At 30.2% G+C, this 15402-nt stretch overlaps 1 protein-coding gene across 2 annotated transcripts; it reads right to left on the bottom strand.

The window, feature by feature from the left end:
- Positions 1 to 7681: 7681 nt before the first annotated feature.
- LOC139063808 (uncharacterized) lies at positions 7682 to 12342 on the bottom strand. 2 transcript variants are annotated; one of them, XM_070546633.1, is made up of 3 exons: positions 11971 to 12342; positions 10801 to 11535; positions 7682 to 8303 (listed from the first exon to the last, which is right to left on the bottom strand). In XM_070546633.1, the coding sequence occupies exons 2-3, from the start codon at positions 11404 to 11406 to the stop codon at positions 8280 to 8282; spliced, it is 630 nt and encodes a 209-aa protein (XP_070402734.1). In that variant the 5' UTR covers positions 11407 to 11535; positions 11971 to 12342; the 3' UTR covers positions 7682 to 8279. The 2 variants fall into 2 exon arrangements, with proteins under 2 accessions (XP_070402734.1, XP_070402733.1); XM_070546632.1 differs by having other exon boundaries at positions 7682 to 11535.
- Positions 12343 to 15402: the final 3060 nt, after the last annotated feature.

Below are 15402 nucleotides of genomic sequence, written 5' to 3'. Positions count from 1 at the left end.
TTTTTAAGGATATTTATACATTTTCAGGACAGATACTATAGTATGATATTATTTATAAATTTTCAGGACACATACTATAGTATGATATTATTTATACATTTTCAGGCCACATTCTATAGTATGATATTATTTATACATTTTTAGGACACATACTATAGTACGATATTATTTATACATTTTAAAGACAGATACTATAGTATGATATTATTTATACATTTTTAGGAGAACTACTGTAGTCTGATATTATTTATACATTTTCAGCACACATACTATAGTATGATATTATTTATACATTTTTAGGAGAACTACTATAGTCTGATATTATTTATACATTTTCAGGACAGATACTATAGTATGATATTATTTATACATTTTTAGGACAGTTACTCATAGTATGATATTATTAGACATTTTTAGGACACATACTAAAACATACTATAGTATGATATTATTTATAAATTTTCAGGACACATACTATAATATGATATTATTTATACATTTTCAGGACACATACTATAGTATGATATTATTTATACATTTCAGGCCACATACTATAGTATGATATTATTTATACATTTTTAGGACAGTTACTCATAGTATGATATTATTTATACATTTTTAAGGATATTTTTACATTTTCAGGACACATACTATAGTATGATATTATTTATACATTTTTAGGGCACATACTATAGTATGATTTTATTTATACATTTTGAGGAAACATACTATAGTATGATAATATTTATACATTTTTAGGACAGTTACTTATAGTATGATGTTATTCATACATTTTTAAGGACAGATACTTACAGTATGATATTATTTATACATTTTCAGGACACATACTATAATATGATATTATTTATACATTTTCAGGACACATACTATAGTATGATATTATATATACATTTTCAGGACAGATACTATAGTATGATATTATTTATACAATTTCAGGACACATCCTATTGTATGATATTATTTTTACATTTTTAAAACAGTTACTTATAGCATGTTATTATATATACATTTTTAAGGATATTAATACATTTCCAGGACACATACTATAGTATGATATTATTTATACATTTTCAGGACAAATACTATAGTATGATATTATTCATAAATTTTCAGGACACATACTATAGTATAATAATATTTATACATTTTCAGGCCACATACTATAGTATGATATTATTTATACATTTTTAGGACAGTTACTCATTGTATGATATTATTTATACATTTTTAGGACACATGCTATAGTAAGATATTATTTATACATTTCAGGCCACATACTATAGTATGATATTATTTATACATTTTTAGGATTGTTACTTATAGTATGATATTATTTATACATTTTCAGGAGAATTACTATAGTCTGATATTATTTATACATTTTCAGCACACATACTATAGTATGATATTATTTATACATTTTTAGAACAGTTACTTATAGTATGTTATTATTTATACATTTTTAAGGATATTAATACATTTCCAGGACACATACTATAGTATGATATTATTTATACATTTTTAGGACAGTTACTCATAGTATGATAGTATTCATACATTTTTAAGGACAGATACTTACAGTATGATATTATTTATACATTTTGAGGAACATACTATAGTATGATAATATTTATACATTTTTAGGACAGTTACTTATAGTATGATAGTATTCATACATTTTTAAGGACAGATACTTACAGTATGATATTATTTATACATTTTCAGGACACATACTATAATATGATATTATTTATACATTTTCAGGACACATACTATAGTATAATATTATTTATACATTTCAGGCCACATACTATAGTATGATATTATTTATACATTTTTAGGACAGTTACTTATAGTATGATATTATTTTTACATTTTTAAGGACAGATACTTATAGCTTGATATTATTTATACAATTTAAGGACACATCCTATAGTATGATATTATTTATACATTTTTAGAACAGTTACTTATAGTATTTTATTACTTATACATTTTTAAGGATATTAATACATTTCCAGGACACATACTATAGTATTATATTATTTATACATTTTCAGGACAGATACTATAGTATGATATTTTTTATACAATTTCAGGACATATCCTATAGTATGATATTATTTATACATTCTTAGAACAGTTACTTATAGCATGTTATTATATATACATTTTTAAGGATATTAATACATTTCCACGACACATACTATAGTATGATATTATTTATACATTTTCAGGACAGATACTATAGTATGATATTATTCATACATTTTCAGGACACATACTATAGTATAATAATATTTATACATTTTCAGGCCACATACTATAGTATGATATTATTTATACATTTTTAGGACAGTTACTCATAGTATGATATTATTTATACAATTTTAGGACACATACTATAGTATAATATTATTTATACATTTTCAGGACACATACTATAATATGATATTATTTATACATTTTCAGGACACATACTATAGTATGATATTATTTATACATTTCAGGCCACATACTATAGTATGATATTATTTATACATTTTTAGGACAGTTACTTATAGTATGATATTATTTTTACATTTTTAAGGACAGATACTTATAGCATGATATTATTTATACAATTTCAGGACACATCCTATAGTATGATATTATTTATACATTTTTAGAACAGTTACTTATAGTATGTTATTATTTGTACATTTTTAAGGATATTAATACATTTCCAGGACACATCCTATAGTACAATATTATTTATACTTTTTCAGGACAGATACTATAGTAAGATATTATTCATAAATTTGCAGGACACATACTATAGTATGATAATATTTATACATTTTCAGGCCACATACTATAGTATGATATTATTTATACATTTTTAGGACAGTTACTCATAGTATGATATTATTTATACATTTTCAGAACACATACTATAGTATGATATTATTTATACATTTTTAGGACAGTTACTCATAGTATGATATTATTTATACATTTTTAGGACACATACTATAGTATGATATTATTTATACATTTTCAGGACACATACTATAATATGATATTATTTATACATTTTCAGGACACATACTATAGTATGATATTATTTATACATTTCAGGCCACATACTATAGAATGATATTATTTATACATTTTTAGGACAGTTACTTATAGTATGATATTATTTTTACATTTTTAAGGACAGATACTTATAGCATGATATTATTTATACAATTTCAGGACACATCCTATAGTATGATATTATTTATACATTTTTAGAACAGTTACTTATAGTATGTTATTATTTGTACATTTTAAGGATATTAATACATTTCCACGACACATACTATAGTATGATATTATTCATAAATTTGCAGGACCCATACTATAGTATGATAATATTTATACATTTTCAGGCCACATACTATAGTATGATATTATTTATACATTTTTAGGACAGTTACTCATAGTATGATATTATTTATACATTTTCAGAACACATACTATAGTATGATATTATTTATACATTTTCAGGACACATACTATAGTATGATATTATTTATACATTTTCAGGCCACATACTATAGTATGATATTATTTATACATTTTTAGGACAGTTACTTATAGTATGTTATTATTTATACATTTTTAAGGATATTAATACATTTTCAGGACACATACTATAGTATGATATTATTTATACATTTTCAGGACAGATACTATAGTCTGATATTATTCATAAATTTTCAGGACACATACTATAGTATGATAATATTTATACATTTTCAGGCCTTATACTATAGTATGATATTATTTATACATTTTTAGGACAGTTACTCATAGTATGATATTATTTATACATTTTTAAGGATATTTATACATTTTCAGGACACATACTATAGTATGATATTATTTATACATTTTTAGGGCACATACTATAGTATGATATTATTTATACATTTTGAGGAAACATACTATAGTATGATAATATTTATACATTTTTAGGACAGTTACTTATAGTATGATATTATTCATACATTTTTAAGGACAGATACTTACAGTATGATATTATTTATACATTTTCAGGACACATACTATAATATGATATTATTTATACATTTTCAGGACACATACTATAGTATGATATTATTTATACATTTCAGGCCACATACTATAGTATGATATTATTTATACATTTTTAGGACAGTTACTTATAGTATGATTTTATTTTTACATTTTTAAGGACAGATACTTATAGCTTGATATTATTTATACAATTTAAGGACACATCCTATAGTATGATATTATTTATACATTTTTAGAACAGTTACTTATAGTATTTTATTACTTATACATTTTTAAGGATATTAATACATTTCCAGGACACATACTATAGTATTATATTATTTATACATTTTCAGGACAGATACTATAGTATGATATTATTCCTAAATTTTCAGGACACATACTATAGTATGATAATATTTATACATTTTCAGGCCACATACTATAGTATAATATTATTTATACATTTTTTGGACAGTTACTCATAGTATGATATTATTTATACATTTTTAGGACAGATACTATAGTATGATATTATTTATACATTTTTAAGACAGATACTATAGTATGATATTATTTATACATTTTTTAGGACTGTTACTTATAGTATGATATTATTTATACATTTTCAGGAGAACTACTATAGTCTGATATTTTTTATACATTTTCAGGACACATACTATAGTATGGTATTATTTATACATTTTCAGGAGAACTACTATAGTCTGATATTATTTATACATTTTCAGGACACATACTATAGTATGATATTATTTATACATTTTCAGGACACATACTATAGTATGATATTATTTATACATTTTCAGGACAGATACTATAGTATGATATTATTTATAAAATTTCAGGACACATCCTATAGTATGATATTATTTATACATTTTTAGAACAGTTACTTATAGCATGTTATTATTTATACATTTTTAAGGATATCAATACATTTCCAGGACACATACTATAGTATGATATCATTTATACATTTTCAGGACAGATACTATTGTATGATATTATTCATAAATTTTCAGGACACATACTATAGTATAATATTATTTATACATTTTCAGGCCACATACTATAGTATGATATTATTTATACATTTTTAGGACAGTTACTCATAGTATGATATTATTTATACATTTTCAGGACAGATACTATAGTATGATATTATTTATAAAATTTCAGGACACATCCTATAGTATGATATTGTTTATACATTTTTAGAACAGTTACTTATAGCATGTTATTATTTATACATTTTTAAGGATATCAATACATTTCCAGGACACATACTATAGTATGATATCATTTATACATTTTCAGGACAGATACTATTGTATGATATTATTCATAAATTTTCAGGACACATACTATAGTATAATATTATTTATACATTTTCAGGCCACATACTATAGTATGATATTATTTATACATTTTTAGGACAGTTACTCATAGTATGATATTATTTATACATTTTTAGGACACATACTATAGTATGATATTATTTATACATTTTCAGGACACATACTATAATATGATATTATTTATACATTTTTAGGATGCATACTATGGTATTATATTATTTATACATTTTCAGGACACATACTATAATATGATATTATTTATAAGTTTTCAGGACACATACTATAGTATGATATTATTTATACGTTTTCAGAACACATACTATAGTATGATATTATTTATACATTTTCAGGACACATACTATAGTATGATATTATTTATAAATTTTCAGGCCACATACTATAGTATGATATTATTTATACATTTTTAGGACAGTTACTTATAGTATGTTATTATTTATACATTTTTAAGGATATTAATACATTTTCAGGACACATATTATAGTATGATATTATTTATACATTTTCAGGACAGATACTATAGTATGATATTATTCATAAATTTTCAGGACACATACTATAGTATGATAATATTTATACATTTTCAGGCCACATACTATAGTATGATATTATTTATACATTTTTAGGATGCATACTATGGTATTATATTATTTATACATTTTCAGGACACATACTATAATATGATATTATTTATAAGTTTTCAGGACACATACTATAGTATGATATTATTTATACATTTCAGGTCACATACTATAGTATGATATTATTTATACATTTTTAGAACAGTTACTTATAGTATGTTATTATTTATACATTTTAAGGATATTAATACATTTCCACGACACATACTATAGTATGATTTTATTTATACATTTTCAGGACAGATACTATAGTATGATATTATTCATAAATTTGCAGGACACATACTATAGTATGATAATATTTATACATTTTCAGGCCACATACTATAGTATGACATTATTTATACATTTTTAGGACAGTTACTCATAGTATGATATTATTTATACGTTTTCAGAACACATACTATAGTATGATATTATTTATACATTTTCAGGACACATACTATAGTATGATATTATTTATAAATTTTCAGGCCACATACTATAGTATGATATTATTTATACATTTTTAGGACAGTTACTTATAGTATGTTATTATTTATACATTTTTAAGGATATTAATACATTTTCAGGACACATATTATAGTATGATATTATTTATACATTTTCAGGACAGATACTATAGTATGATATTATTCATAAATTTTCAGGACACATACTATAGTATGATAATATTTATACATTTTCAGGCCACATACTATAGTATGATATTATTTATACATTTTTAGGACAGTTACTCATATTATGATATTATTTATACATTTTTAAGGATATTTATACATTTTCAGGACACATACTATAGTATGATATTATTTATACATTTTTAGGGCACATACTATAGTATGATATTATTTACACATTTTGAGGAAACATACTATAGTATGATAATATTTATACATTTTTAGGACAGTTACTTATAGTATGATAGTATTCATACATTTTAAGGACAGATACTTACAGTATGATATTATTTATACATTTTCAGGACACATACTATAATATGATATTATTTATACATTTTCAGGACACATACTATAGTATGATATTATTTATACATTTCAGGCCACATACTATGGTATGATATTATTTATACATTTTTAGGACAGTTACTTATAGTATTTTATTACTTATACATTTTTAAGGATATTAATACATTTCTAGGACACATACTATAGTATTATATTATTTATACATTTTCAGGACAGATATTATAGTATGATATTATTCATACATTTTCAGGACACATACTATAGTATGATAATATTTATACATTTTCAGGACAGATACTATAGTATGATATTATTTATACAATTTCAGGACATATCCTATAGTATGATATTATTTATACATTTTTAGAACAGTTACTTATAGCATGTTATTTTATATACATTTTTAAGGATATTAATACATTTCCACGACACATACTATAGTATGATATTATTTATACATTTTTAGGGCACATACTATAGTATGATTGTTACGACCTCAGCCTGGTCTAGGTTCAGGGAGGCCTAACACAGGAACGTGAGAAAAGAAAAGAACCAATCTGACACCAAGTCACAATCAAAAGAAAGTCCTTTTATTAACTAAAGGTGTCCCTAAGGGAGAAAAAAACCTGTTTAATGAAAACAGGAGTTTAATTCAGGCTGCAGGAACAAATGCTGAGGGCTTAAAGTAACTAAAGGAGCAAATAACAATGGGAACGGAAACTCACTGGTTCTGAAAATAAACCAGGAACAACGGAGCTTGCCCGGAGGCCTTACCAAAAGGTCCACTGGTGAACCAACTCACCCACGCAACAGTCAACTCTGTTAAGAGCAAAGAAAACCGGAGCTCAACCGGTTTTCTTATGCGGGTGGAAATTAAACCAGCCAGGGGCAACCGTCCACAAGTTCTCCAAAGTAAGCAATCTTTCACTCCAATCCTCTCTCCAGTCCTCTCTCTGTCAGCCTCAATCCTCTCTCTCTCTCTCGCTCTCTCCTCTCCTCTCGCGCTTCTGTCCTCTCTGAGCAGCGCTGATCTTTATCTGCTCCAGCTGGGTGATTCCTGATGGGAGTCAGCTGCATAGAGTGAAGCCAGGGAGCTGGGCGCTCTCCATGGTCCTGAAAATGGTGCAGGAATAAGGGTGCAGAGTAGAAGCGGAGTGCTGGAGAACTCAGGGTCCGTAACACCCCCATACCTAAAGTAAAGAAAAATGGTGGAAGTGAAAACAGAATAAAAACACCATTTTTCTCGTAGTGTGTCTCCCCTTTTTTTTTCTACCAGAAACACCAAACGCCCACACAGAGACAGAGTCCCCGCCATCTGCCTAACCAAAACTAACTAAAAATAAGCCTAGCTCTTCATGTGGATTTGGGCGGGCAGATTAAGCACGGTGCAAAAGACACAAAAAAACATAACCAGCAAAGAGAGGTTCTCTTTCTGGAGTGCTCCCGAGAAGGTGAAATGAATCACCAACACTAACCCATGGGCCACAACACTAACAAAATAACAAATAGATTATCCCCTAAAGAGGAAATAATCTCTCCACCCTAGCCAGGGGATCTCAGCCGTCTGAAAACTGATCGTGGGTGCTGAAGGATCGCGATAAACAATCAGCGATGACATTTTCGGTTCCTTTCCGGTGGCGGATGGTGAGGTTGTAGTCCTGGAGGAACAGAGCCCATCTCATCAAACGGTGGTTTTTGTTGTACATCCTGGATAAAAACACTAATGGGTTATGGTCCGTGTAGACCAACAAATCATGTCCATTACACACATATACTTCGAAGTGTTGGAGGGCTAAGATCAATGCTAGGGCCTCCTTTTCAATGGTGGAATAGTTCAATTGGCATGGGGTGAACTTCTTAGAATAATAGGCCACTGGGTGGCGTACTCCTGACTCATCTTCCTGTAGAAGGACGGCTCCCATCCCAACGTCACTAGCGTCCACCTCCACCTGAAAAGCCTTGGAGATGTCTGGAGCCAGGAGAACAGGGGCGGAGCTTAGCAACCGTTTGCAGTTGTCAAAAGACGCCTGAGCCGCAGGTGTCCATACAAACGGGACCTTTGGAGACAGTAAAAATGTTAGTGTAGCTACCACAGCAGCAACTTTCTTATAAAAACAATGAGTTGCGAGGTTCGTGGTGAAACTGGTCGGTTCCAGATGAGTAACAGGATTTTCCAAAGCCAACAGGTCATCCCAGGAGGAAGTGTGAGTAACTATGTTATCCAGATAAATGTTGCACAAAGGAAGTTCTGGCGCCACTAGATGGGTTTGGGTAACCTCATCCAGAACTGGAGTGATGGCAGCGGCTGCGCACACCGCGGCCTCACCGGGTGGTTGTGCAGTAGTCTGAGGAGACAGATATCTTTCTAACATGTTAACATTAGGAACACAAATTTTCCTGCGACGGTCTGTGATGTTTTTAGCTATTGGTTTACACCAGGTTCTCAGTAACACACCATTCTCAATAACATAACCAGTAGTTCCATTTATTTTCTTTCCCACATGCTCAAAGCAGTCGGTCAGAGATTTATCGGACCGTTGTTCCGCCTCCAAAGAAGCCGGACTTAGCGGAAACATGTTGGACGACACTTCATTTGTGACCAGATGAGTGGAAGAAGTTGCTTCAGCGGGATTAAGAACATCACTCTGCGAATCGTCAAACAAACTGGAGAGATCCAAAATCTCATGCGCTCTCTTAGCTTGAGATCGGGTACACACACAAGCGGGGAGCACTCCTGCGGGAGTCTCCTCACACTCTCCGGGTGCGATGTTCTCTTTCACCACTGGGGGGAGGAATGACCGCACCTCCAGCCAAGTCGTTCCCTAAAAGAAGAGCTACACCTTCCACAGGCAAGGAAGGGCAGACTGCTACTTCACACAACCCAGTAAAGAGTCCACTCCTTAAGTAAATCCTGTGAAGCGGGCGAGAAACAGGCACAGCATTTACTCCAGCCAACAACACGGAAGAGCCGGTAGAGCTCAAGTCATCAAATGGCAACACTTTCTGTGAAATTAACGTCTGAGAAGCCCCAGTGTCTCTTAAAATCTTAACAGGGGTCAGCTTTTCACAGCTTTCTGTAAGAGACACTTGTCCTTCTGACATGAAAGGACCAAAACCACTGTTATTTTCTCCCGACTTGGAGACAAAACCCACGGGCTGCGCAGCAGACCCTCTTTTTTCATTCCTCCGCTTGAGGATTACACAATCTCTCGCGACATGCCCCACCAGGTGGCAATAATAACAGCGAGGTTTCTGAGGACGAGGAGGAGAAGGAGAGTTTCTAAAAGGTGTTACTGACACCGGGCGAGCAGATTCACCCTGATGAACACCACCAACACGGTGCGTCAACACAAACTCATCCGCCAGTAGGGCGGCTGAGGAGAGAGAAGAGACTTGTCTTTCATTTAAATATAATGCCAACCTCTCTGGCAAACACTTCTTAAATTCCTCCAGGAGAATTAGCTCTTTAAGATCCTGTAGAGTTTCAACCTTTGAGGCAAGGATCCATTTCTCAAACATCAGAGCTTTTCCTCTAGAGAACTCAACATAAGTTTGCGTGGAGAGTTTTACATGCTGTGACCGGAACTTCTGACGATAGGCTTCAGGAACCAACTCATAAGCAACAAGAACAGCAGCTTTCACTTTATTATAATCCATGCTGTCAGATAAAGAAAGAGAAGCAATTACCTCTTGAGCCTTTCCGGTTAACTTACACTGCAGCATAGTGGACCACACCTCTTGGGGCCAGTCTAAAGCAGCAGCCAGACGCTCGAATGTAGCGAAGTAGCTGTCAACCTCGCTCTCCCGGAAAGTCGGCACCAGAACAAGGCACTTGCTGATGTCACACTCGTTTCTCTGTTTGTCCATGGACCTCTCGTGCTCATAGTTTGTAGTAGAAGAAACACCTCCTCTTGCTTGGTATTCCAACTCCATACGTTTCAGTTTTAACTTTGTTTCAGCCTCGATCTCACAGCGGCGGATCTCCAGTTCGATTTGCTGCAATCGGGACTTTTCCTCAGCCTCATACTTCATGCGGGCCAGCCTGAGACGAAGACGTGCATTCTCCATACTAGCAGCAGAGGAAGCGGTGGATAAACTCTCTCCTGTGAACGGCGTCTGCCGCGAAAGAGCGTCCTGTTCATCTGGGACAGAAAGGCGCTCGGGTGCAGCACCCACAGGAACGGAAGTAGCAGCTTTCACAGTCTGTCCATCCTCCATGTCCTGTTTCAGGGGCAAATCAGAAGAGTCACTGAAAGGAGGTTGTAACAAACCTTCCTTTTCCAACGCGGCCATCACAGAATCCTTTAAGTCCTTTTTCAGCAGGTTCTGGATGCCTTGGAGACCGAGGTGTACAGCCAACTCCGCCAGTTCGGTCCTTTTGAAGCTTTCGACCTGGTCCCGAGAAGGGGCAGCCAGAAACTCCTTTAAATTAAGCATGCTCACGTTAGCACAACAACACGGGTACTCAAATCACACCACCAATCACGTTAACGTAACAAATGAATCAATAACAAAATAAAATCCCGGACGAGCTCCCAATATGTTACGACCTCAGCCTGGTCTAGGTTCAGGGAGGCCTAACACAGGAACGTGAGAAAAGAAAAGAACCAATCTGACACCAAGTCACAATCAAAAGAAAGTCCTTTTATTAACTAAAGGTGTCCCTAAGGGAGAAAAAAACCTGTTTAATGAAAACAGGAGTTTAATTCAGGCTGCAGGAACAAATGCTGAGGGCTTAAAGTAACTAAAGGAGCAAATAACAAAGGGAACGGAAACTCACTGGTTCTGAAAATAAACCAGGAACAACGGAGCTTGCCCGGAGGCCTTACCAAAAGGTCCACTGGTGAACCAACTCACCCACGCAACAGTCAACTCTGTTAAGAGCAAAGAAAACCGGAGCTCAACCGGTTTTCTTATGCGGGTGGAAATTAAACCAGCCAGGGGCAACCGTCCACAAGTTCTCCAAAGTAAGCAATCTTTCACTCCAATCCTCTCTCCAGTCCTCTCTCTGTCAGCCTCAATCCTCTCTCTCTCTCTCGCTCTCTCCTCTCCTCTCGCGCTTCTGTCCTCTCTGAGCAGCGCTGATCTTTATCTGCTCCAGCTGGGTGATTCCTGATGGGAGTCAGCTGCATAGAGTGAAGCCAGGGAGCTGGGCGCTCTCCATGGTCCTGAAAATGGTGCAGGAATAAGGGTGCAGAGTAGAAGCGGAGTGCTGGAGAACTCAGGGTCCGTAACAATGATATTATTTATACGTTTTGAGGAAACAAACTATAGTATGATAATATTTATACATTTTTAGGACAGTTACTTATAGTATGATATTATTCATACATTTTTAAGGACAGATACTTACAGTATGATATTATTTATACATTTTCAGGACACATACTATAATATATTATTTATACATAATCAGGACACATACTATAGTATGATATTATTTATACATTTCAGGCCACATACTATAGTATGATATTATTTATACATTTTTAGGACAGTTAATTATAGTATGATATTATTTTTACATTTTTAAGGACAGATACTTATAGCATGATATTATTTATACAATTTCAGGACACATCCTATATTATGATATTATTTATACATTTTTAGAACAGTTACTTATAGTATGTTATTATTTGTACATTTTTAAGGATATTAATACATTTCCAGGACACATACTATAGTACGATATTATTTATACATTTTCAGGACAGATACTATAGTATGATATTATTCATAAATTTGCAGGACACATACTATAGTATGATAATATTAATACATTTTCAGGCCACATACTATAGTGTGATATTATTTATAAATTTTTAGGACAGTTACTCATAGTATGATATTATTTATACATTTTCAGAACACATACTATAGTATGATATTATTTATACATTTTTAAGACAGATACTATAGTATGATATTATTTATACATTTTCAGGACACATACTATAGTATGGTATTATTTATACATTTTCAGGAGAACTACTAAAGTCTGATATTATTTATACATTTTAAGGACACATAATATAGTATGATATTATTTATACATTTTCGGGACACATACTATAGTATGATATTATTTATACATTTTTAGGACAGATACTATAGTATGATACTATTTATACATTTTTAGGACACATACTATAGTATGATATTATTTATACATTTTTTGGACAGTTACTTATAGTATAATATTATTTATACATTTTTAAGGATATTTATACATTTTCAGGACAGATACTATAGTATGATATTATTTATAAATTTTCAGGACACATACTATAGTATGATATTATTTATACATTTTCAGGCCACATACTATAGTATGATATTATTTATACATTTTTAGGACTGTTACTTATAGTATGATATTATTTATACATTTTCAAGAGAACTACTATAGTCTGATATTATTTATACATTTTCAGCACACATACTATAGTATGATATTATTTATACATTTTTAGAACAGTTACTTATAGTATGTTATTATTTATACATTTTTAAGGATATTAATACATTTCCAGTACACATACTATAGTATGATATTATTTATACATTTTCAGGACAGATACTATAGTATGATATTATTTATACATTTTTAGGACAGTTACTCATAGTATGATATTATTTATACATTTTTAGGACACATACTATAGTATGATATTATTTATACATTTTCAGGACACATACTATAATATGATATTATTTATACATTTTCAGGACACATACTATAGTATGATATTATTTATACATTTCAGGCCACATACTATAGAATGATATTATTTATACATTTTTAGGACAGTTACTTATAGTATGATATTATTTTTACATTTTTAAGGACAGATACTTATAGCATGATATTATTTATACAATTTCAGGACACATCCTATAGTATGATATTATTTATACATTTTTAGAACAGTTACTTATAGTATGCTATTATTTGTACATTTTAAGGATATTAATACATTTGCACGACACATACTATAGTATGATATTATTTATACATTTTCAGAACACATACTATAGTATGATATTATTTATACATTTTCAGGACACATACTATAGTATGATATTATTTATACATTTTCAGGCCACATACTATAGTATGATATTATTTATACATTTTTAGGACAGTTACTTATAGTATGTTATTATTTATACATTTTTAAGGATATTAATACATTTTCAGGACACATACTATAGTATGATATTATTTACACATTTTCAGGCCACATACTATAGTATGATATTATTTATACATTTTTAGGACAGTTACTTATAGTATGTTATTATTTATACATTTTTAAGGATATTAATACATTTTCAGGACACATACTATAGTATGATATTATTTATACATTTTCAGGACAGATACTATAGTATGATATTATTCATAAATTTTCAGGACACATACTATAGTATGATAATATTTATACATTTTCAGGCCACATACTATAGTATGATATTATTTATACATTTTTAGGACAGTTACTCATAGTATGATATTATTTATACATTTTTAAGGATATTTATACATTTTCAGGACACATACTATAGTATGATATTATTTATACATTTTTAGGGCACATACTATAGTATGATATTATTTATACGTTTTGAGGAAACATACTATAGTATGATAATATTTATACATTTTTAGGACAGTTACTTATAGTATGATATTATTCATACATTTTTAAGGACAGATACTTACAGTATGTTATTATTTATACATTTTCAGGACACATACTATAATATGATATTATTTATACATTTTCAGGACACATACTATAGTATGATATTATTTATACATTTCAGGCCACATACTATAGTATGATATTATTTATACATTTTTAGGACAGTTACTTATAGTATGATTTTATTTTTACATTTTTAAGGACAGATACTTATAGCTTGATATTATTTATACAATTTAAGGACACATCCTATAGTATGATATTATTTATACATTTTTAGAACAGTTACTTATAGTATTTTATTACTTATACATTTTTTAGGATATTAATACATTTCCAGGACACATACTATAGTATTATATTATTTATACATTTTCAGGACAGATACTATTGTATGATATTATTCCTAAATTTTCAGGACACATACTATAGTATGATAATATTTATACATTTTCAGGCCACATACTATAGTATAATATTATTTATACATTTTTTGGACAGTTACTCATAGTATGATATTATTTATACATTTTTAGGACAGATACTATAGTATGATATTATTTATACATTTTTAAGA

The sequence above is a fragment of the Nothobranchius furzeri genome, chromosome 18 (genome assembly GCF_043380555.1).
Source record: "Nothobranchius furzeri strain GRZ-AD chromosome 18, NfurGRZ-RIMD1, whole genome shotgun sequence".
Taxonomy (NCBI): Eukaryota; Metazoa; Chordata; class Actinopteri; order Cyprinodontiformes; family Nothobranchiidae; genus Nothobranchius; species Nothobranchius furzeri.
Note: the sequence above shows the minus strand (reverse complement) of the source record. Positions and strands in the feature narration are given on the sequence as shown.

Bases quoted from the DNA above. Each gene is read 5' to 3' on its own strand.
- LOC139063808 (XM_070546632.1), bottom strand. From the start codon at position 11,406: ATGGCCGCGTTGGAAAAGGAAGGTTTGTTACAACCTCCTTTCAGTGAC.